Consider the following 25,291-nt stretch of genomic DNA (forward strand, 5'->3'; position numbering starts at 1 on the left):
CTTGTCCCCAGCACTGTTACCACGTTGCATTCCCATAGCACCTAGGAGCCCCAGTCACCAGCCAGGCCCCTGCGAGCCCCAGTCACCAACCAGGCCCCTGCTGTATTTGGGGCTGTACAAACAGAACAGACAGCTGCGTTAGCAAAGGAGAGATTCCCCAATGTGCACAGCCCCAGGCTAGCAACCAATTCCCCTTCCCAGAGTACTGTTCAGTCAGGCTGGGGGGCCTGAACAGCTTCCACACCATGTCCCTACCCACGGGGGCAGCACACGCCTGGGACAAGCGCCACCCCACCAGCTTGACAGACAGTGGTTCTGTTCTAGGCACTGACCCAAGGAACGTAGCAGGCTCCCGTCGACTATGAAAACCTCGGATGCTCCTGCTCCAAAACGCAGAGCACTCTGCTCCTTGAACGGAAGGAGAATCTGCATGAGCAATATAGTGCATATGACCCAGCTGAGCTGTTAGGATTCCACCCAGCAGAGGGCAGTAGTGTGTGCAAACACAGGCACACATTTTATTTCAGGGCAGGTGCAGTACAGAGAAAACCAAATAACTTCAGCCAGAACCCGATTTGATTTTATTCTCCACGGAAGCAAAGGGAACACATCACAGAGGAGCTAATTTCACAGATAAATATAGAACCCACGTGTTACTTACAAACATCCCAAAAGAGAGACGTCTCTGCCGATCCCTCCCTTTGTACAGTGTTCAAAATATATATCTGTGCATGTTCCAAGAAGACTGTTACAGCCTCTCCATGCTAGGAGGAGATGCTGCCTCTTGGGGGCAGGAGAGCACATGGGCAGATGTCCATCCACAGAGGTAACACACAGATCATGTGGTCTCACCTTCCACCTTGGTGCAGCTGATGGCGGTTGCAGGGCGCGCGCTGACTGAGCGTTACTGGCGGAGGGGAAGGATGGTTATACCTTCCTCTGACCCACCTGGCACCAGCCCCTGGCCAAGATAAACTACCCACAGGCACTAGGGCTGCAAGGGACTGTTACGGACATCTCGTCTGACTTCCTGCAGAGCACGGGCCAGAGAATTCCACCAAGTGACGCCTGCATCAGGCCCATAACGTGTGGTTGAATTGGGGCATCTTCTAGAAAGCCACCCCGCCTCGAAGCAAAGAGCCCACCGGATGGAGAAGCCGCCCCATCCCTGGGAAAGCTGTTCCAATGGTCCATTACCAGCACCGGTAACAATTTGCACCATATTTCCAGTTTTAACTTTGCCAACTCCCAGCCCTTGGATTGTGTTCCACCTTTGCCTGCTAGGCTCAGGAGCCCTCCAGTATCAAGTATCTTCTGCCTGTGCAGGTAACTAATTAGATGGATCAGCCACTGGTTCAGATGCAGCAAACCCTCTGGGGAGAGACGCTGTGCTGCTTTTCATGCCTGTTCTCTCAGTCAGACCCTGCCTGGTTCACGCACGCCAGGCTGGTGACTGCAAACGCCTGTTACCCCGCTCGCTTCCTGCCACATGGCCCCTCACCGCTGCCTTACACAACGGGGCGAGCCTCTCTCGCAAACAATGTTGGACAGGCATAGAGCGTCGGGATACAAAACTGCTTACCTCCTCCTGCCACGTGTAACCTGGGCTAACGGTGCGACTTCGTCCCCCTTAGGGGTGACACCGCGTACACAGGTTTACGAGTGTTAGTGGCTGAGCTAACAGACTTGGTCCGTCAGCTCAGACAGCCACGGCCACGTTTCTAGAGCCGGAGATCGCAGGTTCAATCCCTGCAGCTGGACCCATTCAGGAGCACTGTTATACATACGGCTTAGCGAGAGCTCAGCAAGAGAGCAGCTGCTCTGAGGGTTTAAACACCCCTAAATTCGAGGCTTGGGGGAACTGACTTCAGTGTAGTCAGACTGGTAGAAGCTGTTACATTAATGGCCCTGACAACTGGACTCTTCCGTGCCCAGAATGGGACACGCGACTCCACCGCTGTCTCTGCTCTATGCTTGAGGATCTGCCGCTTCGGCCCCTTCCCACAGCCAAGCACCTGGGGCTGCGGGCACAGCGGCCGGACCTGGGGTAGCCAGCGCCCCCGCCGATCTTTGGCCATGTCCACTGAACTCAAGAGTCCAGAGCCAAGACCCACGCGGGCCTCCGGCTAGACTACAACCCCACAGACAGGGCTTCCCAGAGCTGCTGCCTGCCACAGGGATCAGCTGGGAGAAACTCGGCCTCTTGGGAGCTTTCAAGAGCCCAAAACATCCTCCCCGAGGTGACCCAGCTGTGTGCCGTGGGGATACCAGGCCCGGCGCGGCTGTCACATCAGCCTGGGCATGCCTGGAGGCTTCATATCCCGTGCCCAGGACCCACGTCAGAGTCAGATGGTGCCCCCAGACTGGAGTCAGCGCCCTGGAGGGCTGGGCTCCAGATCCCATTCCCAGCCCCCCCGTGTGGTTTTTGGCCACTAGTTACATCCTCTAGCCCTCCCCCCTTAGCAGCCCCCTCCTGATTACTGATGCTTCTCTGGATTCAGTGTAAGATCAGTGCAGGGTCAGGGGCTGATCATTCTGCTGTCTGGCGTCACTCCCAGCTGGTCCAGGCCTGGGGGGCAGGAACGTGGCTAGGACCCCCTTCCCGTACTCCAAGACCACACAGGAGGAAAGACACTTGTACCTGCATTATACCGCCAACCCCCTCATTTACCTCCCTTCCGTACCAGCCAGCCCAGCCCGGGTCCAATGCGCCAGCCTTCCAGGGGAAGATGCAGCCAAGGCAGCTCTCAAGACAATTCCCAGAGAGGGCCGGGGCAGCTGGGAAATCTTTTGCTCTTTTCCCTATTTAAAAAAAAAGCTGCCAAAAAAAGGACCAAGATGTGAGTCACTTGGGCGGGGATGCTACGGATGATGCCGGAGACAAAGCAGCCTCTCGCTGGCTGCCTGGGGGTCTCTCCTGGGGGCTACCCCCTTGTCCAGTCCCCTGCAGGGCAGAGTGAGCAATAGCAAGGAAAAACGCAGGTGGTTTCTTCCTCCTGGGGTACGCCGCTCCCTGCCACGGGACGAGATGCACTCGCTCTTCTGGGTGGGGTTTCAGAACCAAGGATCTGCTCGGTGCTGCTGGTTGTAGAGCTGCAGCTTGATCTGGTCTTTGATCTGGTTGATGAGGATCTGGGAGAGCAGGATTCCCACCAGCTGCAAGGAGAGGAGAGCACCACAGGCTGAATGCGCCGGGGAGAGCTCAGGCACAGGCGAGCTTGTTGCTCCAACCGGGACCGGCCGGCATCCTCGCTGGCCAATTGGTGCGCTCCCCTCCCGAGGCTGAGCCCGTCAGAAAGTCTCGCCACGGGACAAACGCACGGCTATTGACGAGAATATCCGGCGTTTATGTCTGGTGCTCGGGGGAGAGAGCCATGGCCCAGGCTGGAGCCGGTAAAGGGGTGAGCGGGCCGGGCGAGGGCTCCCTCCGCCCCCAGTAACTCTGCCGATCCCAACCCACAGCCTGTTCCAGCCCCGGGCTCCCCCCCACAGCTCTGCCACGCTCCTCAGCCCAGGGCACCAGTGCGATCCGAGGCTTCCTTAGGATTCCCCCTGGTTACATGCACAAAGTCAAAACGTGACCGGAGGGGCGGGGGAACCAGTCCTTTGCAGTCTGAATGCTGCTAGCATCCCAGACCCACTGACACGGGGGGCGTGAATTCATGCGTACGCACAAATTACCGGCTACACCCCTCAGATCTAGGGGTGCCCAATCCCCTGGCTTCAGGTCTAAGGGGCCATTCCCTTTTCATCCAGAGGACGACCCCTGCTCCATATACGGTGGCTCTGACTCTCCTGCAGGGGCGTGGGGGCTATGCCGAGCAGGCTGGGCCTGTCCCTTGCTCCCTTCTGCCAGAGCTAATGGGGGGCAGAAACTCTCCCCCCCCCCCGCCAAGTTTGAGTGCAAACACCAGCCCCTCTGGCCCCAGCAGAGCGCAGCCCGGGGAGGTGGGCGCTACCTGTGGGATGGCCAAGCCCAGCGCGATGCCCCCCAGCAGGAAGAGGTTGCTGTGGATCCAGTTCACCAGCTTGTCGATGCAGCCGTTGGTGTAGATGAACTCGCTGGCCTCCAGGTAGTTCATGGCCTGCATCCCCTGGCCACACATGGTGTTGATGACGGCCTGCGGGGAAGTACCGGGGCAGGTGACGGCGAGCCGGGGTGCCAGGGGACGGCTAGCGTGCTGCGGCCATGCCTCACACTCCGCCACGGGCCACGCAAGTCGCTCCAGCTCCCTCTCAGGCCTGGGGGATGGGGGGAAGGGGTCGGGCTTTCTCGAGCTGCTGCCTAATGGCACGTGGGACAGACCCAGGGACAGGTTCCGGCTTCCTTAGCCAACACGTCCTTGTTAACGTCCTGTTTCCCTGGGCGCTCTCTCCTGCAAGCCCAACCTCCAGCCCTCCGTAGTTCCCCCATCGCGGGAGGGTCTGGGGTCCGCAGCATGCTCCTAGCTGGGAGAGCGGCAGTGCTGCTTCCTAGGGAAAAGGGCAGATGCTCCGTTGCTTGTGACTTTTCGGGAGATTAGGCTGCAGGGCATCACCTTGTCTGGCTGTGGGACGGGCGGACTAGAGGGGATCCCATCCCTTATGGATGAGGCAGCCAAGAAGTGCCATGACGTACGGGAACCCACGTGAGCTGCTTTGCCATCCCGTGGCACGTCCGTGGGGCATTTACAGACACAAGCCATGCAAGTTTCACGGGACTCCTTTTCCACCCAGCATCTACAGTGAGGGTCTCCCCCTCGTAGGAGCTGCTGGGGCTGGGGATGGGAGAGGGGGGAGGGTATGCATCCCTCGCACAGCCTCTGTCTCCCTGACCCACTCGGGGACCACGGGGCCAGTACCTGCCTGTGCCTGGTGAGAGCCTGGGAAACCCCAGAATCAGGCCCCTTGTTTGTCACTCAGGATCAGTGATCGGCTCCCCCTTTTTCAGGGCTCAGAAACAATAGCCCTTCCCAGCCGTGATTGGGGCAGGGCAGCACCGGCCATCTCAACGGCGCCCCCAGACACCCTGCCTCCAGAGGGAGAAGAATTAGCAGGGCCTGCACCGATTCCTATACAGCGTCCCCAGCCCTCTCCTCCTACCCCGGCCTTGTCACTCAGCTAGGGTGACCAGACAGCAAGTGTGAAAAATCGGACAGGGGGTGGGGGGTAATAGGAGCCTATATAAGAAAAAGACCCAAAAATCGGGATTGTTCCTATAAGATCGGGACATCTGGTCACCCTACACTCAGCTGAGGGAGCTTCTTCCGCACCCAGCCAGGCCATGTCACGGACCAGCCTGGTCAGCTGGAGCTGTAGGCGCCACTGGGCTATGAGCGCCCCCTAGTGGCATGAGGGTTTGTCCAGCTGCAAAGGTCACTAAAGAGGAGCTGGCACAGGGATCACATGAATCTCAGAATCGCAGGACTGGAAGGGACCTCGAGAGGTCATCTAGTCCAGTCCCCTGCACTCAGGGCAGGACTAAGTATTATCTAGACCATCCCTGACAGGGGTTTGTCTAACCCACTCTTAAACCGCCAGTGATGGAGATTCCACAACCTCCCTGGGCAATTTATTCCAGTGTTTAACCACCCTGACAGTTAGGAAGTTTTTCCTAATCTCCAACCTAAACCTCCCTTGCTGCAATTTAAGCCCATCGCCTCTTGTTCTAGCCGCAGAAGTTAAGGAGAACAAATTTTTCTCCCTCCTCCTTGTACCAACATTTTACGTACTTGAAAACGTTTATATCAGTTTCTCAGGCTTCTCGTCTCCAGTTTAAACAAACCCAATTTTTTCCATCTTCCCTCGTAGCTCACGTTTTCTAGACTTGTAATCATTTTTGTGGCTCTTCTCTGGACTTTCTCCAGTTTGTCCACATCCTTCCTGAAATGTGGTGCCCAGAACTGGACACAATGCTCCAGCTGAGGTTGTATCAGCGCGGAGTAGAGCAGAAGAATGACTTCTCGTGTCTTGCTTACAATACTTCTGCTAATACAGCCCAGAATGAGGTTTGCTTTCTTTGCACCAGCGTTACACTGTTGACTCATATTTAGCTTGTGATCCACTATGACCCCCAGATCCCTTCCCGCAGTGCTCCTTCCTAGGTAGTCATTCCCCATTTTGTATGTGTGCACCTGATTGTTCCTTCTTAAGTCGAGTACTTTGCCTTTGCCCTTATTGAATTTCATCCTATTTACTTCAGACCATTTCTCCAGTTTGTGCAGATCATTTTGAATTTTAATCTTATTCTCCAAAGCACTTGCAACCCCTCCTAGCTTGGTATCGTCCACAAACTCTATAAGTGTACTCTCTATGCCATTATCTAAACCACTGATGAAGACACTGAACAGAACCGGACCCAGAACCGATCCCTGTGGGACCCTACTTGTTATGCCCTTCCAGCTTGACTGTGAACCACTGATAACTAGTCTCTGGGAACAGTTTTCCAACCAGTTCTGCACCCACTTTATAGTAGCTCCATCTAGGTTGCATTTCCCTAGTTTGTTTATGAGAAGGTCATGTGAGACAGCATCAAAAGCTTTACTAAATTCAAGATATACCACATCTACCGCTTCCTGCCTATCCACAAGGCTGGTTACCCTGTCAAAGAAAGCTATCAGGTTGGTTTGAGATGATTTGTTCTTGACCAATCCATGCTGACTGTTACTTATCACCTTATTATCTTCTAGATGTTTGCAAACTGATTGCTTAATTATTTGCTCCATTATCCTTCCGGGTACTGAAGTTAAGCTGATTGGTCTGTAATTCCCCAGGTTGTCCTTATTCCCCTTTTTATGAATGGCAGAGGGCACATGGAGGAGTCGTCCAATGCTACTCAGCTACCCGGCTTAGAGACTTCCTTGGCCCTGGGTGCAGGGCGGTCACCAGAATTGGAGGGTGGCGAGGAGAAGTCCTGTTCCCAGCAGAACAGTGCGGCTGCTCTTACCTGGTCAGCTGCACGCAGGCAGCAGGAATAAGGCACAGAACAGCGCTCCCTACTGGGGTTGTCAGCAGTGCAGTTGAAATACATGTTTTGGGACCAGTCCTTGTAGGAGACACCCCCACAGCAACTGAACTGTAACGAGACAGCACAGGTCAAAGAGGGCCAGGGAAGGGGAAACGGGGCAGATCTCAGAGGGCGTCTCTTTAAAGAGAGGCCAGGTCAATTTGAATGGGTTTTTAATGTTTTAGTAGGTCCTACATAAACAACAGTTTAAAAACAGATGTAGCAGGGGAATGAAAGACTCAAATAAATACATTACTCCCCATGGAGAAGAAACCTTAAGAACCAGAGAGACTGTCAGGTTGGGTCAAATTTAAACTTGTTTGTAATGTGGCTTCATGCTTTGCCAGGGTGAGACCATGGGCGAAAGCAAAAGACAGGGAACTCTAAAGGAAGCATGATTGTATTTTTCTAGTGCTAGTCCCATTCCCATTCCCTCCAGCCTCCATCATAGGGGAGGAGGCGCTCGGACGCTGCCGTGGTGAGGGGCCTACAGAGACCAATGGAAATGGGAGACCAGGGCTCTGGGGGACAAAGGGTTAATAAGGGTCTCTGAGCAGAGGAGTGGGAGTATATTTAGACTCCAGATGTGCAACGCCAGCTGCACGACCGTCCTGGGACCAAGCCCGCGGCAGGAGAACACAGAATCACGTGTGCGTACACGAGAGAGTTCGGCAGGTACTTGTGACTAGCACGACTGGACTCAAACTGGGAGGGGTGTGGTCTGCGATGGCACCGCCCTCCTGACGGAAGACGGGGGCCCACAAAGAAGCAGAAGGAGGTGGGACTAGTGGAATGGGGTCTGATGGACAATGGAAGGGAACCAGAGACCCGTGGACAGCCGCGGCCACTGCTCCGAGGAGGGAAGCAGATCCTGGCCCTGCAGCCTCGGCGAGGAGAGAGACTGTGCTACGTGCTTTGAAAGGGATCTTGGGTCAAGGCCGGAGAGATGATTTCAGGGGTGCTTTAAAGAGAGGGGAACAGCACGCGTGAGAGTTTGGAGGGCCCGGACCATACCCTAGGCCTGGCCGAGGACCAGCCATCCCTGCTACGGGGCTGGGAGACCCAGCCATCCCCATCACGGAGGCGGCCAGAGAGCTCGCCCAGGGCCAGTCACCCCATAGGAGGCAGGAGACCCAGCTGAGGGCTCTTTGACGGGACCCACCTCCTTCTGCCCATAGTCGATGAGGTTCTGCAGGTCCAGGTCGTCCCGGTAATGCACGACGGCATTGTTGATGATCTCGCTCACCTTCCCGCGTGCCTGGGGGAGGAACGCCGAGAGGTCACCAGGGAGATTTCCCTCCGGCCTAGGTGTTTGCACGCCCCTCACCACGGCAGCATCCAAGCACCTCCTCCCGTACGATTTAACCTCACAGCTGCCTGATGGGCAGGTGTCACCCCCAGTTTCTAGATCACATGTGGAGCCAGAGACCTGAACCCATGTTCCCTGAATCGCAGGCCAGTGGCCTCACCCCAGCCCATCCTGCCCTGCCCTCTCCACTTGTTTGGGGTGAGGCGGGGACATACTGGAAACCAAAACGCTGGCCACTGACACAGACAAGGAGGTCAGAGACCAAACCCTGGGGCAGACCCACCCAGCCAGCTGCACTCGGGTGCTCACGCCCCAGCCGAAGGCTGATGTGTTTGTCTCCAAGTCTGCTGGGGAAGCCTTGGATCAAAACAAACTTTTTCCTTTAAATAAGATATAAAAAAGAGAGAACAGTCTCTGTTCATGCCCAGACACCTCGCCCCCCATGTGCGGTTCAGCCTCTTTGGCCCTCCGTCCCCACGTAGAACCACCTTTCCCCGGAGAATCGCAGCTTAGTGAGGGAAGAAATCTATTCTGTGCTCCCGGGCAGCTCCCGGCCAATCCAGGACTGGGTCCTCCAGTTATGCTGGGGCATCCTTCCCCCCCCCCGCCCTCCCCAAAAGAACAATGTTCACCCCAGCTCTCTGGTGTATTTACCTTGTCAGAGAAGACAAAGCCCAGCACTCCAGCTGCCAGCTGCAGCAGGAAGACTATGGTTAGGCAGATTGAGAACTGCAGGAGAGAGAAAACTGCCATCAGCAAATTGCCACGGAAGAGGCAACAATGCACCATCTTTTACGGAGCCGGAGTTGCGCCACCATGACCCAAGCAGGGACGCTTGAAGCTGCAAGGTCCCAGGGCAGCAGGACTCCAGGCCCATCACCTTATATTCCTGTAGTGCCTTTTTTACCGATTCCTATCTACTGACCACTTCACCCAGCACCGAAACGCAGCCACCTCTGGGGTGGAACAGAACGGCTGCTTAACAATGCACAGAGGATTGGGACAGGGAGAGAGAAACAGTCACTTTTTGAAACTGCAGGGGATGTCAGAGAGGCATAGTGGAGTTAATACCTCATTCTTGCAAAATATGCTCTGGGATCATCCCAGAGTGCTCAGAGCCTGGGTTTTACATCTCTTCTGGAAGATGGCACCTCTTGAAGCAGAGCGCTCCGGTAGGACCTTGCTGGGTCACTGGTTCAGGGCTGAATCAGACAGAACCCACCTCCTATGGATTTGCCACACTGCTCTAAAGCATTGTCCATGTCTGTGCTAGCAAACACTGAGGGCTGAGAGCTGTATGTAACTACAGGAGCTCTGTACAGACTCCAGCATCTGTTCCCCCCCGGCTATGCAAGCAGCTCCTACCAACAACTGACTGGATGTGTGAAGGAACAAGAAACCCTCTTTAGCCGAGACGCCCAGCTCAGTGCCATTAAAGGCACTTTGGAAAGGGTCAGTTTCCCTGGGTATCTCTTGGGGTGCAGGAGTTCCCCAGCTCTGGCCACTAGAGGGAGCCACAAGCTTTCCCATCATCAGCATGGCTGGGCACCAGTGGAGATTTCACACCAATGGGTGGGGGAAGGAAATCGGAGACAGAGCAGAGAGACCCTGGTCCCATCAGTCCTGACGGCTGCCTGAGGTGCCAGTCATTGGCGGGGGGGACCCCAAACCCACTCCTGGCGGTTTCTGCAGAGCCAGGTAGACAGCGGGGTCCCCATGAGGCTTCCCATCCCCTGCCCTGGCTATAACCCCCTTACGACTGTCCCCTTCTCCCCCCCGGCCCAGGCGTGGATCCCGCAGCCTCCCGTCCGCTCACCGTCTGCAGCAGGCAGATGTTCTCACGCAGGGAGCCGATGCAGCCGCAGAAGGTGATCAGGAACATCAGGATGCCGACCACGATGAGCAGGATGGCGGGATCCACCGCGAGGCAGGCCATGGCTGCCTCTGCCAGACGGGAGCAGAGAGGTTGGGGGAGAGAGGACACGAGAGCTGTTAGTCCAGCAGCACCACCCTGCCCGCTAAAGGAACCCAAAGACGACGGCTCTATGGGGTGGGGCTCAGGGAAGGATCCTTTGGGTCCCCAGCCTCTCCCATTATCACCCCCTCCGCTTTCTACCCTCTACTGCAACAGGCCCCTCCAGAGCCAGCCAGCCACTAGAGACGCCTTTCCCCAGGGCTCTCCAGTGCTTCTGGCCCCGGGGCAAGAAGGAACAAGTCCAGATCCAGGCTGCTGTAACTCCACGCGGCCCCGAGACCAGAGGGTTATTTGGCAATGGACAATGGCCCCAGATCTGAGCAGGCCTGTGACAAGCAGGAGTGGGGATGGGGACGCGTCCAAGCCCCGTTTCACTGGACAAGAGCGGCAGCTTCTCCCCTCTCACCGCAGACGACATCTGCCGCACACAGCGGGCTGTGCTCCCCACACAGAGACCTCACCCCCCCTTAGCCGCGTTCCAGTCCCAGACCCAGGGAACGGCTCCGCTCTCCTCCTCAAACCCGTCTGCTTCCAGGGCAGCCAGTCTCCGGGGCCCTCCCCTGCCTCCCACCGGAAGGAGAGATCCCAGAGCCCCAGCACAGACCTGGGGCAAGGGGAAGGCGCCAGTCGCTCACCTGCGTGCTTCATCAGCCTGGCGTAGATGCCTACGGCCACCATCACCATCGAGATCATCTGTAGAGGCAGGACATGGAGATTCAGAGCCAGCCACCTGCTCGGCACTTCAACCCACACATGCAGTGTCCCTAAATGAGGAGCGGGTACTGGGGGCCTCCAGAGGGCTCAGGGGATTGGCAATAGGATAAGGAGCCCGCCCCATAGGCACGAGATCAAATCCCGGTCAGCCCAGCCAAGGTTGAAAGTTACCACCATCTGAGGAGTGCTTGGGGCCTTGCTAAGTGTTAGAATATAGATATGTAGGCCTGCATAGGCCTAGACTTTAAGAACTTAGGTGTATTTTTATCACTTAGCAAGTTACAGGGGCACAAAAACAAAGAATCAGAATCTTAGTCTGCCTGTGTCTGGGCCTTCTCTCACTAGGAGAGTCTGAGGCCTGGTTCTTAGGCTAAGGCCTTTGGCTAAGCAGGAGAGGCAGCCATAAGCTGGGAAGCGAACGGTCACATCCTCCTGTCCCAAACCCGTCACACTGAAATAAGGTGATGTTGGGCTGTTAGGAAGACGATCCTGTCCTGATAGTGCTCATCACCACCAGATAAAGAAACAGATCTTAAGATGATTAAAGAAAACGTAGTTCGACAGCATCCTGTCTGGCAAGAAATCACTTCTCAATGGCTGTGGTTGGGAAACCCTCATTTCTGTATGTTTTATCTTTATGGCCCCCACTTTCCTATTGTTAATCTGTCTGGTTCTCTGATTGTTTCTGTCTGCTGTATAATCAAGACTGCTAGGTGTAAATTAATTAGGGGAGTGGGATATAATTGGTTAGAGAATTGTGTTACAATATGTTGGGATTAGTTAGTTAAATTTCAGTAAAATGATGAGTTAAGGTCTAGCTGAGAATATTGTAGTAAGATGAGGCCCTGAAACAAATTCTTGTGTCAGAGGCCCAGTCTGAGGCCTGAAGCCTGAACCAAAGTACTTCCAGGCACTGCTGAGCAAAAGCTGGGCTGTGAGCCAGAGGCAGGCCCCACTCACAGAAGCTGGTGAGAGGAGGGCTGCTAGAAGCAGGTGCATCCACACCTAAGTGCTAATAAGAGAAACTTGTGCCAAGATGGCATCAGAACGCTCCACAGAGATAACAAGGAACAGGCAGGTGCATCTTAAAGGCAGGGTCAAAAGGACAACATGATGGAGAGATCTGTTTGAAACAACATGATCAACGGGGAGACAGCCCCCAATGAGCCATATGTCAATACGTCAGGAGGGATGAGTAATCTGTCCTGTAACTATATAAAAGTAGGTCCCAGAGTGCACATCTTTGTCTGGCCTAGGGAGCAGTGGAAAGTCCCGCCACTGACTGAGCCGGTCCATTGCCAGGGGGCACAAATTCGTAGTAGGTCTACGGGAAACTATTACCGTGCTTCATTTGACAATAAACCTGGCTCGGGATCCTTCGTACTTTACTAGAGTCTGTGGTCTTTGGGGGATCTCTCGGGGTTTGCTGTGTCAGCGACCTGCGCAGAGTGGGGGCAGCACACAGAGGGAACACGCACTGTTCCCATCATCAACTGTTATCATCGAACAAGAGCAGAGCACCACACTGGTAGCTACTGACAACACTGGTGACCCCGACCGCTGATCTGGTGAGTAAGCGAGCTGCTCGCTGTAGGAATCGCCATCTAACATGGCAGAAAACCACGAGCTAGGGAACCCCCTTAACACCTCCCTGCAAATCCCCCCAGAGTTTAAAAAATACAATGAGGAAGAAACATGTAATGTAATTTGTAAGGCTAGGGCAGAGACTGTAGCCTTAACATGTAAACTATTGCAAACTATAACCAGGGCTGTTGAACGGTTAAAACAGCACCCCACAAAATTGGTGGGGCAAGTAACAGTAACAAAGAAAGAGTTAAAAGAATCAAAAGAAGTTACACGGCCCTGGAATGTTCCCATCCCCCTTGCAGGGTGGCGAGCAGCCCAGAGACAACCAGCACAGGAACAGAATAAAACACTGGAAACAACTGCAAGGACCCGACAAAAAAAATACATGTGCCGTCCCCTGTTATGAATATTGGTGGTAAACACCAGGCTTCAGGGAGCTCCCCTGTGCCTGAAGAACGAAGACAGAAGTGGAAAAAGGTGCCCTAGTAAAATTAAAAGATGAAACAGGGTCCACTGCAGTGCAACCACCACCTTATGATAAAGCCAGGTACTGGTACAACCTAAACCGGGCCCTGATGGGTGCCCGTCAGAACGGGAGAAGTAAGTGCACGGAAGGAAAGAGGAGCACACAGCACTGTCACTGAATTGGTAAATCAAATGAAGGAAAAAATGGAACAGTTCACAGAGCACATTAGGAGACAGGAGCTGCAACTTGATCGCAGGGGAGTGAATTAAAAAGAATTTCAAAGTAAATACCCCAAATTAAGTGGGTTAACACCTAGAATTGATGCATTAACACATGGAGTTGCCCCAAAACAGTTAACTGCAGCACAAAAGGGCACTCCCGCCATCCATCTGGCATGCACACAAAAGCAACAGACACCGGGGGAACAAATTCAGGTTTTACAAGAGCAGGTAACTACCCCCCTTCTCCTCTCAAAGCCAGGATAAAAACCGGGGGCGCGGTTCCCAACTGTGCAGGTTCCCAAATGCTTTGACCCACGGAACCACACTGCGCTCAGTGTCTGAAAATAGAACCTTCTTTCTCAAATATTACATACCGGTTACGTTTTGTCCTTTCTATGCTTTCTCAGTTTGCTAAACTTGCTGCTGCTGCCTGTACTTTCAAACACCTTGATAGAGTTAATCTCTCTTGGCTCAGGTCTCGCTACCTTCCTAGGTTGCTTTTCACCTCCCTTTCCCCCGCCTCTCTTCACTTTGGCTCTCTCACTTTGTTTTAAAAGTTATAGTTTTTACAGAAACCTTCAAAGGATAAAGCAATTGAAAACAGAACAAAACAAGACACAAAAAGAAAACGGTAAGAACTTTACTTTAAATAAATCCAGTAAATTAATTATTTTAACCCTTCAGGAATGCAACAGCTGGAATTATTCCTAACTTTCTAGAAGATATGGTTGCCAAGCAACAGAAATGCACACTCTGCTTCTAATCCTAACCATTAACTAATATTTAAAACATGAACCTCTCTTATTTCCATATAGCAGAGTTTTAAAATAATGTTAAATATGAAGTAATGCAAAATTCATCGTTACCAAATGAATACATTTGGCAAATATGAATTTTTTTTATCAATTTATGTTACAAGTTTTAAAGAAGGTCAAACATTTGAATAAACAAATTGTAACCCTTTTTATTTTATTTTTTATTGTGTTTGCCTTATTTTGTATAGTTATGAATAGAATTCTGGCACCATTTGTTTTTAATTGTAAGGTTGTCCTGTATGTCATGTGTGTTGTCTTCTGTTCTATGTTGTGTGTGTCACGTGACTATTTTTTATTATTTTTATTTTGTTGCAACAAAAGTCAATTTTATACCCTTTTTAAAAAATATACGTAAATGTGGTACCACGCTATTTTAAAATCATGGTTGGGATATAATCATAGTATTAACACCACCAATTTTTTGTGTAAAGTCAAAAAGGTTTCAGTTACAAATATATGTCCATATATTTATGCCTCAACAAATAATGCAATTGCCAACAAAAAGAATTCTCTTTTTGAAAACAGTTTTGTTTTTTTACGTATTTTTTATTGTTATTCAAAGAAAAAAGGTAACATTAAGGTAAAGATAATATTAACAAAATGTCGATTTCTTGTTTGGGCTTTTTATAAACTTGTTTGTACTTTTAAATACAGCTATAAGAATGTGACAGCAAAAAATGTATTTATAAAGCTAATAATTTATTCATAAAGCAACCAAACGTCAACAGGTTTTCAACAGGTTTCCACCTTTGGCTCCCAAACACAACAAAGCATCATGAAAGTTTAATATCCTCAAAGTATTTGCATGGACCTGTATTGAAAATTTATTTTGGTTTAATTTTATAGTTGGTTTAATTGTATATGCTTTTCTTCTGCTATGCTATGTTAATGGGAAGCAATGGTTGTTAAAGTTTGTGCTTCTAAACAGTTAACAAGAGTGAAGTTGGTATCACAAGCAAATTAACTCTAAAAAGCTTGTTAAAATTATGTTACTAACTCTTTTGCTGAAACAAAGTGTTCAGCAAGGGAAAGGATTACACCTTCGCATGTAGGAGAACACTTCAACCTCCCTGGCCACACAATAGCAGATCTTAAGGTGGCCATCCTGCAGCAAAAAAACTTCAGGACCAGACTTCAAAGAGAAACTGCTGAGCTTCAGTTCATCTGCAAATTTGACAGCATCAGCTCAGGATTAAACAAAGACTGTGAATGGCTTGCCAACTACAGAACCAGTTTCTCCTCCCTTGGTTTTCACACCTCAACTGCTAGAACAGGGCCTCATCCTCCCTGATTGAACTAACCTCGTTATCTCTAGCCTGCTTCTTGCTTGCATATATAAACCTGCCCCTGGAAATTTCCACTACTTGCATCCGACGCAGTGGGTATTCACCCACGAAAGCTCATGCTGCAAAACGTCTGTTAGTCTATAAGGTGCCACAGGATTCTTTGCTGCTTTTACAGATCCAGACTAACACGGCTACCCCTTTGATACTTGACACCTTCGCATGGAACATCGTGAGCATCTATTTTAGCCGTTAAGCATAACATTTACTGTGAAATATTAGTAATGCACCTCAAATGAAAATGAATGTCTATACAACAATTGAAAAAGTATAGCTTGTGTTATAAAAGACTCAGTCCCTACTACATTGTTCTTATTACATTGTAAACAAACTAAGTTAAACTGTGTATTAAGTTTGGGTTACTGAAAACAATCAACAACAAAAAACCAAACAAAAAAACCCCCTTTATTATGTTAACTAACTAGCTGTTTAAGCTGCATCCCACAGACACCAGAAAATATCACACCCTGAAAGACACCAGTTGATATCAGGACACAGTGAAGAAACCCCCAGCATCAAGAAAAGAAAAATGAAGTGCTTTATAAATGAGAGACTGGTCAAACACACCTCTACCTACCATATATGGACAATTGAGTTAACGATCAGCTAAAAACCACTAGCTGGACCAGGAAAACTATCATTTAATTTCAACTTGATTACGGTGTAAAAACAACTGTATTATTGCTGTGTTACTGTATTATCATTGTACTGTTGTATTACTGCTGTATTGTATTATTGCTGTACACCATTTACAATGTGCATAACTTTGCTAAACTGTTTAATCAACACACAGGTAAAAATTAAACAAATGACAGCAAACAAGGTGAAGGCAAGGAAAAAACAAAGTGGTAAACACACAAAAAGTTACATAGTAACTACAAAATGGGTAAACACATTGCCTGTTAGTACCAGTCATAATTCGGGTCGGTGACAATGCATCCTAACTGAGGCACATGTTATTCAAAACACTCTTGTTCAGGGCTGCCCACAGGATTCAGGGGGCCTGGGGCAAAGCAATTTTGGGGGCCCCTTCCATAAAAAAAAGTTGCAATACTATAGAATACTGTATTCTCGTGGGGGCCCCTGCGGGGCTTGGGGCAAATTGCCCTACTTGCCCTCCCCCGAGCAGCCCTGATCTTGTTCAGCGTCTGGGTGCCAATATTAAATCCTGACACAGCAGTATTTGATAAATTGGTTACTGTCCTTTCAGTAGGTTATCTGGATGATAGCATCCATAATAAACAACCGGATCTGCATCAATCACTGGTGTATCACAGAGCAATTCAACCAATGGAACAGAGAAGTGGCACTCCTGTTTCCTGCCCAGCGACGCTTACCAGAGGGTGACAACCAGCAGTACGGGTAATTTATAACATGGCTGGGCAGTACCGTGTAGTAACTAATCACAACATATTTATATATAAAAAGGCCTCAGTGGTAGTGTCACTGCTCCAAATTTCTGTTTTACTTCTCACATATGAGGACACATTATCACAATCCCTATCCCAGTATTTCAAAACACTCAGCCTACTACTACTAATGAGACAGATGGTAACTGTCATTGCCCTAAGAAAAGGGGGTTGCTATCTGCAGTATCACAAGGGCCAAACTGCAACAACAGATTGGAAAAGAATTGTTATGCTTGGATAGGAAGCGTTGCTGTATGTACACATACATACTATACACGTATGCCCATATACACCATATCCATATTACTAATATATATTAATGATTTGGGAGTGCCCCTAAGACTCAGTTATAAAACGGCATTCCTTAGTCGAGGTCCCGGGTCTAACATTCCCAGGCCCACAATAAGGGACTAAAATTAATTGAATAATAAAATCTGTCTACCAGTCGTATGAGGGAATGTGCAGAGTGAACGACAGGTGGGGCATGGGTGTATGGATGGTAAAAGGAGGTAACCACATAACAGTGTTTAGCCCACTGGGTTATCTTCAGTCCATGCATTATGCTTTTCCAGGACGATGGGTAAACAATCCTCCCCATAAAAAGACAAAATGAGGGAATATAGTAAGATGAAGCCCTGAAACATTAACTCTTGTGTCAGAGGCCCAGTCTGAGGCCTGAAGCCTGAACCAAAGTACTTCCAGGCATTGCTAAGCAAAAGCAATGAGGCAGGCCCCACTCACAGAAGTTGGCCAGAAGAGGGTTGCTAGAAGCAGGTGCATCCACACGTAAGTGCTAATAAGAACTTGTGCCAAGATGGCATCAGAACACTCCACAGAGATAACAAGGAACAGGCAGGTGCGTCTTAAAGGCAGGGTCAAAAGGACAACATGATGGAGAGATCTGTTTGAAACAACATGATCAAAGGGGAGACAGCCCCCAATGAGCCAAGGGGCGCATCTTTGGCCAGCCTAGGAGGTAGTGGAAAGTCCCGCCACTGACTGAGCTGGTCCATTGCCAGGGGGCACAAATTCGTAGCATGTCCTGTTGAGTCTACGGGAAACTATTACTGTGCTTCGTTTGACAATAAACCTGGCTCGGGTTCCTTCGTAGCTTACTAGAGTCTGTGGTCTTTGGGGGATTCTCTCGGGGTTTGCTGTGTCAGCGACCTGCGCAGAGCCGGGGCAGCACACAGAGGGATCACGCATGCAGCTGACTGTTATCATCAAACAAGAGCAGAGCACCACACCGGTAGCTACTGACAACAAATATTACATGAAATGGAAGAAGAGGAAATTGGGATCATGCTTGCTGTGTGCGTGACAAGAACCGGGGGAGAGGGTGACGGGAAACACTAAGCAGTATGGATAGGGCCCACGGGCCCTCTACCCACAGCCACTATTAGTCTGCTGGGTGTCCTTGAATGAGTCACTTTATGCCTCAGTTTCCCTTTGTCAGCAGGTATTGACCGAGCTTCGTAAAACACCCATCAGCCACAGGGCTCAGAATGCCGAGTATCACGGTGCCCAGTCCCTAAGGGACAAGTATCCACAGAACATCCCCCCCCCACGGCAGGTGGACAGCAAGGACTGGATGGGCCCTAAACTCCCCTCTCGCCCTGATGGGGGATCCAAGCGGGGCTGGGGGCAGTACACCGGGGAAGGGACTTCACTCTGCAGGGCCGTCAGCCAGCTCCTTTCACCAGCTCTGGATTCCCACCCACCCACGGAATCAGCGCCTGGAGTGATGCTTTGCAGCCAAGCCGTGTGTGTGTGTGGGGGGGTGCGTGCCGTATACTTTCCAGGTTCACATACACAGCCGCACACACCTTCCCCCTCCCACTCAGGGACGCCACGCCTGGCTGGCTGAATAAAGCAGCAGCATTTCAAGCAACGCTGCTCTCCCACAGCTCTGTCCATCCTGGAACAGCCGACCGCCAGAGCCAGGAGCTAGGCGGTAGGAGTGGAAGTGGATTCTTTCTGTTCCACAGGCAGGCTGATCCGCAGACCCTACAGCCCCCTTGCCTACTGCTGTGTAAAAGGCTCCTGGTGCTTTGCACTGGCAGACGAATATCAATGCCCAGGGGCATGCGTCTAACCCAGCGAGGCAGGAGCACACCCAGCGGGGAAGCTGGCGCCAGCCACGGGAGTTAAAGGGGAAGCAGGCAGCAGGCAGGTGCCTTGCCGCTGAGCTCCATCACTAAATGCCACTGCAAAAGGAGGCTTAGAAACAAGCCTGGCCCCCTCCAGCCCCTGGGGGAGGAGCCTTGTTAAAACCTGTTACCAAGAGGCCTTCACTTATACGGCGCTGCGCAAACCCTGGCCCGCTTTCTGTCGATAGAGGAAACTGAGGCTCAGAGGTGACGCCGCTGGCCCGCGGCCGGTGCCTGAGGAACAGCTGCAAATAGAGCCCAAGAGTCCCTGCCCAGTGCTCAGTCCACCAGACCGCGCAGCCTCTGCTAGCCACTTCCTTCACTTGGGCCTCGCATGGTACGTCCACACTGCCGTTAAAACCCGTGGCCAGCTGGCTTGGGCTAGGGCTGAGGGGCTGTTTAGCCATTTGGGTTTGGTCCGGAGTCTGGGCTCTAGGACCCTGCAAGGTAGAAGGGTTGAGCCTCCACACAGCAACTCAACTGCCCCTTAGCCTGGATCGGCTGGGACAGGCCAGCCGGGGGCATCTAACTGCAGGGTAGACCTACCCGCTGCCGGCTGGAAGGTAACAGAGTCCCTCCAGGCTTCCTCTCGGGCTGGATTCTCTGTATTGGTCTCCCATTACAGGAGGCACCAATGACAGGGCCGAGTTCCAGGGTCAGATTCCTTCTTTCCTAACCCTGAGGGACATCCTGACCAGACCAGACCAGGGAGAGGGACCCCCCCTAAAGGGCATCGCCACCTCTGCTGGCTACAGCTGAATCCCGAACACCCGCTGGGATGAAACGGGATCGGGCTTTAACAGCAGCATCTCGACTGACTTCGTCTCTGTCCTCCAAAAGGACGGTTATCACCATCCGAGACACCATCAAAGAAACCGTCTAACAAGGAAGGTTTCCGTCTAAAACTCTCTGCAGCTCAGGGGCAAGGGAACAAGGGAGGCTGTTAAAACGAAGCCTGACAATACTTTACATTTCAAATGCTTTAGTTGGTTTTCCTTCTTTTCTTTACCTTTACTAAATCCAATGGTTTTTACATGGTGCGTTTGCCATGGCGAGCGGCTGGCTGAGGGCTCAGCACAGCGAGCCTTGTTTAACGCTGTTCGGTGATGGCCAGCGACTGGGTGAGGATAACCCCTTTAGTCCCTCTACATTAATACAACACCCCTCCAGGGCCTTTTGCACTGCTCCCAAGAGCCACGCGTCGCTGCAGGGCCTGCGGCTGTCCTTTCCCGGAGCCCGGAGGGTGAATGCAGACAGAGGCCGGTGAATTCAGGCAGTTTCTCTTGCGTTTGTGGGCCCTGCATCTCTGCCCCGATAAGACATGCCGCTCGCTGCTCCCCGGCAGCTCTGAACCCAGGGACTGGGAGCGGGGTGGCTTACAGGCAAGTCTATCAGGACCACAAAGGCGGCCCTGGCTGGGGAAGGAGAGTCAAGCCAGAGGCTCTCCCCACTTTGGCTTCCAGCCTTCCCCCTTCGCACAGCAGCTTACGCACGTCCCCTCCTGCCCGTTCTCCCAGGCAGAAAGCAGCTTAGGTTGAATTTATAGAAGTCGATTTTTCAGAAATCGATTTCATACAGTCGATTGTGTGTATCCCCACTTAAGACCATTAAGTCAGCGGTGTGCGTCCACAGCACCCAGGCTAGCGTCGACTTTCAGAGCATTGCACTGTGGGTAGCTGTCCCACAGTTCCCGCAGTCTCCGCCGCCTATTGGAATTCTGGGTTGAGCTCCCAATGCCTGATGGGGCAAAAACATTGTCGCAGGTGGTTCTGGGTAAACGTCAGCCCCCCGCCCCATGAAAGCAATGACAATAAATCATTTCTTGCCTTTTTTCCTGGGTTACCTGTGCAGACACCATACCACGGCAAGCATGGATCCTGCTCAGCTCACCGTCACCATACGTCTCCTGTGCTGGCAGCTGTGGGACTGTGTTGCTACACAGCAGCAGCTCATTGCCTTTTGGCAGCAGACGGTGCATTACAACTGGTAGCCATCATCGGCGTCTCCTGGGTGCTCTTTTAGCCGACTTCGGTGAGGTCGGTCGGGGCGCCTGGACACGATGGGAGACAACAATGGCCAGCAGTCGTACTTCACCGTCTTCTGGCAAGCACCCAGGAGACGACGATGGCCAGCAGTCACACTGCACCGTCTGCTGCCAGGCTAAGATGTATAGGAGAGATGGAGTGGATCAAAACAATAGAGACCAGATTTGTTTTGTATTCATTTGTATTCTTCCCTCCCCCGGTGAATAGTGGGCAGGGGAGGGATAGCTCAGTGGTTTGAGCATTGGCCTGCTAAACCCAGGGTTGAGAGTTCAATCCTTGAGGGGGCCATTCTATGTGACAACCCTGTAGGCCATGTCATCAGTCGCCCCTCCCTCCATCAGAGCAACAGCAGACAATCATTTTGAGTCTTTTTTCAGCCCAGACGCCATACCACAGCAAGCATGGAGCCTGCTCAGGTCACCGCCGCAATTAGGAGCACTGTGAACACCACGCACCTTATCCTGCAGTATATGCAGAACCAGAACTTGCAAAAGCAAAACCAGGAGAGGCAGCGCAGTGATGAGGACATGGACATAGACTTCTCTCAAAGTACAGGCCCCGGCAATGTGGACATCATGGTGTTAATGGGGCAGGTTCATGCCATGGAACGCCAATTCTGGGCCCAGGAAACAAGCACAGACTGGTGGGACTGCATAGTGTTGCAGGTCTGGGACAATTCCCAGTGGCTGCAAAACTTTTGTTTGCATAAGGGCCACTTGCATGGAACTTTGTGACTTGCTTTCCCCTGCCCTGAAGCGCCAGAATACCAAGATGAAAGCAGCCCTCACAGTTCACAAGTGAGTGGCGATAGCCCTCTGGAAGCCTGCAATGCCAGAGAGCTACCGGTCAGTCAGGAATCAATTTGGAGTGGGCAAATCAACTGTGGGGGCTGCTGTGATCCAAGTAGCCAACGCAATCAAAGAGCTGCTGCTATCAAGGGTAGTGACTCTGGGAAACGTGCAGGCCATAGTGGATGGCTTTGTTGCAATGAGATTCCCTAACTGTGGTGGGGCGATAGATGGAACCCATATCCCTGTCTTGGCACCGGAGCACCACGCCAGCGAGTACATAAACCACAAGGGGTATTTTTCAATGGTGCTGCAAGCACTGGTGCATCACAAGGGACATTTCACCAACATCAACGTGGGATGGCCGGGAAAGGTACGTGACGCTCGCATCTTCAGGAACTCCGGTCTGTTTCAAAAGCTGCAGGAAGGGACTTTCTTCCCAGACCAGAAAATAACCGTTGGGGATGTTGAAATGCCTATAGTTATCCTTGGGGACCCAGCCTACCCCTTAATGCCATGGCTCATGAAGCCATACACAGGCAGCCTGGACAGTCGTCAGGAGCTGTTCGACTACAGGCTGAGCAAGTGCAGAATGGTGGTAGTGTGTGCTTTTGGACGTTTAAAAGCGCGCTGGCGCAGTTTACTGACTTGGATAGACCTCAGCGAAACCAATATTCTCATTGTTACCACTCGCTGTGCACGCCACAATATCTGTGAGAGTAAGGGGGAGACGTTTATGGTGGGGTGGGAGGTTAAGGCAAATTGCCTGGATGCTGATTACACGCAGCCAGACACCAGGGTGGTTATCAGAGAAGCTTTGAAAACCAGTTTCATGACTGGCCAGGCTACGGTGTGAAAGTTCTGTTTGTTTATCCTTGATGAGCCCCCCCCACTCCCCCTTGGTTCACTCTACTTCCCTGTAAGCTAAACACCCTCCCCTCCCCACTTTGATCACCGCTTGCAGAGACAATGAAGTCATTGTTGCTTCACATTCATGCATTCTTTATTAATTCATAACGCAAATAGGGGGATGACTGCCAAGGTAACCCAGGAGGGGTGGGGGAGGAGGGAAGGACAAGGCCACACTGCACTTTAAAACGTATTGAATGCCAGCTTTCTGTTGCTTGGGCAGTCCTTTAGGGTGGAGTGGCTGGAGGCCCCCCCACCACGTTCTTGGGTGTCTGGGTGAGGAGGCGGGCTGCTGGCTACACAGGGGCTGTCACAGCGGCGGTGTGCTCAAGCTGCCTCTCCTGAACCTCAACCATACGCTGGAGCATACGAGTTTGATGCTCCAGTAGCCTCAGCATTGCCTCTTGCCTTCTGTCACCAAGCTGACGCCACCTATTATCTTCAGCCCACCACCTGTCCTCGCGTTCATATTGTGCTTTCCTGGACTCTGACACTGTCTGCCGCCACGCATTCTGCTGGGCTCTTTCAGTGTGGGAGGACTGCATGAGCTCAGAGAACATTTCATCATGAGTGCGTTTTTTTCACCTTCTAATCTTCGCTAGCCTCTGGGAAGGAGAAGATAGTGTGAGCGTTGAAACATTTGCAGCTGGTGGAGGGAAAAAAAGGGAGAGTGGTAGTTAAAAAGACATTTTAGAGAACAATGGGTAACTCTTCCACAGTAAACCTTGCTGTTAACAAGGTTTTAGGTTATACCTTCGGTATAAGGTCGCGTTTTGCCTCTTACTGAGGGTATGCCGGTTTGGTGTGAGAGATCTTTCATGCAGGGCCAGGCAACAGAATTCGGCTTGCAGGCAGCCACGGTAAGACAATCTTTTGGCTCTTTTAACCTTCATAACATGTGGGAATGGTTTCAAACAGCAGCGCCCTCATTTCCCATACCAAGCAGCCATTGGGTTGGCCATTTAAAAGGAGGAGGGGCTGCGGTTTTCGGGTTAATGTGCAGCACAAACCCACCTAACCTCCTCCCCCCCACGCCCAATTCTCCGGGATGATCGCTTCGCCCCTCCCCCCACTGCGTGGCTAACGGCGGGGAACGTTTCTGTTCAGCCAGAGGCAAACAGCCTAGCAGGAATGGGCACCTCTGACTGTCCCCTTAATAAAATCACCCTGTTTCAACCAGGTGACCAGGAATGATATCACTCTCCTGAGATAAAGAACGGATGCTGTTTGAATGCCAGCAAACACCGGGACCATACGCTGCCATGCTTTATTATTCAATGATTCCAGACTACATGCTACTGGCCTGGCGTGGTAAAGTGTCCTACCATGGAGGACGGAATAAAGCAGCCCTCCCCAGAAACCTTTTGCAAAGGCTTTGGGAGTACATCCAGGAGAGCTTTATGGAGATGTCCCTGGAGGATTTCCGCTCCATCCCCAGACACGTGAGCAGATTTTTCCAGTAGCTGTACTGGCCGTGAATGCCAGGGCAAATCAATCATTAAACACGCCTGCTTTTAAACCATGTATAATATTTACAAAGGTACACTCACCAGAGGTCCCTTCTCCACCTGGCAGGCCCGGAATGCTGCCTTGGCTGGGTTCGGGGGGTACTGACTCCAGGTCCAGGATGAGAAACAGTTCCTGGCTGTCGGGGAAAATGGTTTCTCCACTTCCTTGCAATGAGCTATCATCTTCCTCGTACCCAAAACCCGCTTCCCTGTTGCGTGCTACTCCATTGATGGAGTCAAGGCACAGGGGTGGCATAGTGGTGGCTGCACCTCCTAGCATGGCATGCAGCTCAGCATAGAAGCGGCATGTCTGGAGCTCTGACCTGAACCGGCCATTTGCCTCTCCGGTTTTTTAGTAGGTTCGCCTCAGCTCCTTAAGTTTCACGCAGCACTGCTGCTAGTCCCTGTTACAGCCTCTGTCCTTCATGCCCTTGGAGATTTTTTCAAATGTTTGGGCATTTCATCTTTTGGAACGGAGTTCAGCTAGCACGGATTCGTCTCCCCATATGGCGAGCAGATCCCGGACCTCCCGTTCGGTCCATGCTGGGGCTCTTTTGTGATCCTGGGACTCCTCTGCTGATGAGATCTGCACTCACCTGCACCTTGCCGCGCTGGCCAAACAGGAAATGAGATTCAAAAGTTCGCGGGCCTTTTGCTGTCTACCTGGCCAGTGCATCGGAGTTGAGAGCTCTGTCCAGAGTGGTCACAACGGAGCACTCTGGGATAGCTCCCGGAGGCCAATACTGTCAAATTGCGTCCACACTACCCCAAATTCGATCCGGCAAGGTTGATTTCAGCGCCAATCCCCTCGTCGGGCGAGGAGTACAGAAATCGATTTTAACAGCCCTTTAAGTAAAAAATAACGGCTTCGTCGTGTGGATGGGTGCAGGGTTAAATCGATCTAACGCTGCTAAATTTGACCTAAACTCTCAGCGTAGACCAAGGCTCAGACACACATCCCAGCCGCCTGAGCCCTGAGAAATAGCCGAGCCAGCCCTCAGGCACACGGGGCAGGAGGCTAGACGAGGCCTGAGAGCTCACTGACCGGCCTTGTGCTGAAACCAGCA

General features: G+C 51.7%; 1 protein-coding gene across 2 annotated transcripts in view; it reads right to left on the reverse strand.

Annotated features, from left to right (window-relative positions):
- Positions 1 to 558: 558 nt before the first annotated feature.
- The window catches only part of TSPAN33 (tetraspanin 33), a 37,439-nt gene continuing 12,706 nt past the window's right edge, over positions 559 to 25,291 (reverse strand). Inside the window, exons 2-8 of one of the 2 annotated variants that reach the window (XM_039519923.1) lie at positions 10,905 to 10,962; positions 10,111 to 10,238; positions 8,949 to 9,023; positions 8,148 to 8,243; positions 6,926 to 7,054; positions 3,960 to 4,121; positions 559 to 3,156 (exon numbers count right to left, since the gene is read on the reverse strand). In XM_039519923.1, the coding sequence (XP_039375857.1) occupies positions 3,055 to 3,156; positions 3,960 to 4,121; positions 6,926 to 7,054; positions 8,148 to 8,243; positions 8,949 to 9,023; positions 10,111 to 10,238; positions 10,905 to 10,962 (750 nt within the window). In that variant the 3' untranslated portion in view covers positions 559 to 3,054. The remainder of the gene's footprint in view (positions 3,157 to 3,959; positions 4,122 to 6,925; positions 7,055 to 8,147; positions 8,244 to 8,948; positions 9,024 to 10,110; positions 10,239 to 10,904; positions 10,963 to 25,291) is intronic. The other variant, XM_039519924.1, reaches the window with a different exon arrangement.

Source organism: Mauremys reevesii, linkage group 1 (assembly GCF_016161935.1).
Source record: "Mauremys reevesii isolate NIE-2019 linkage group 1, ASM1616193v1, whole genome shotgun sequence".
Taxonomy (NCBI): Eukaryota; Metazoa; Chordata; order Testudines; family Geoemydidae; genus Mauremys; species Mauremys reevesii.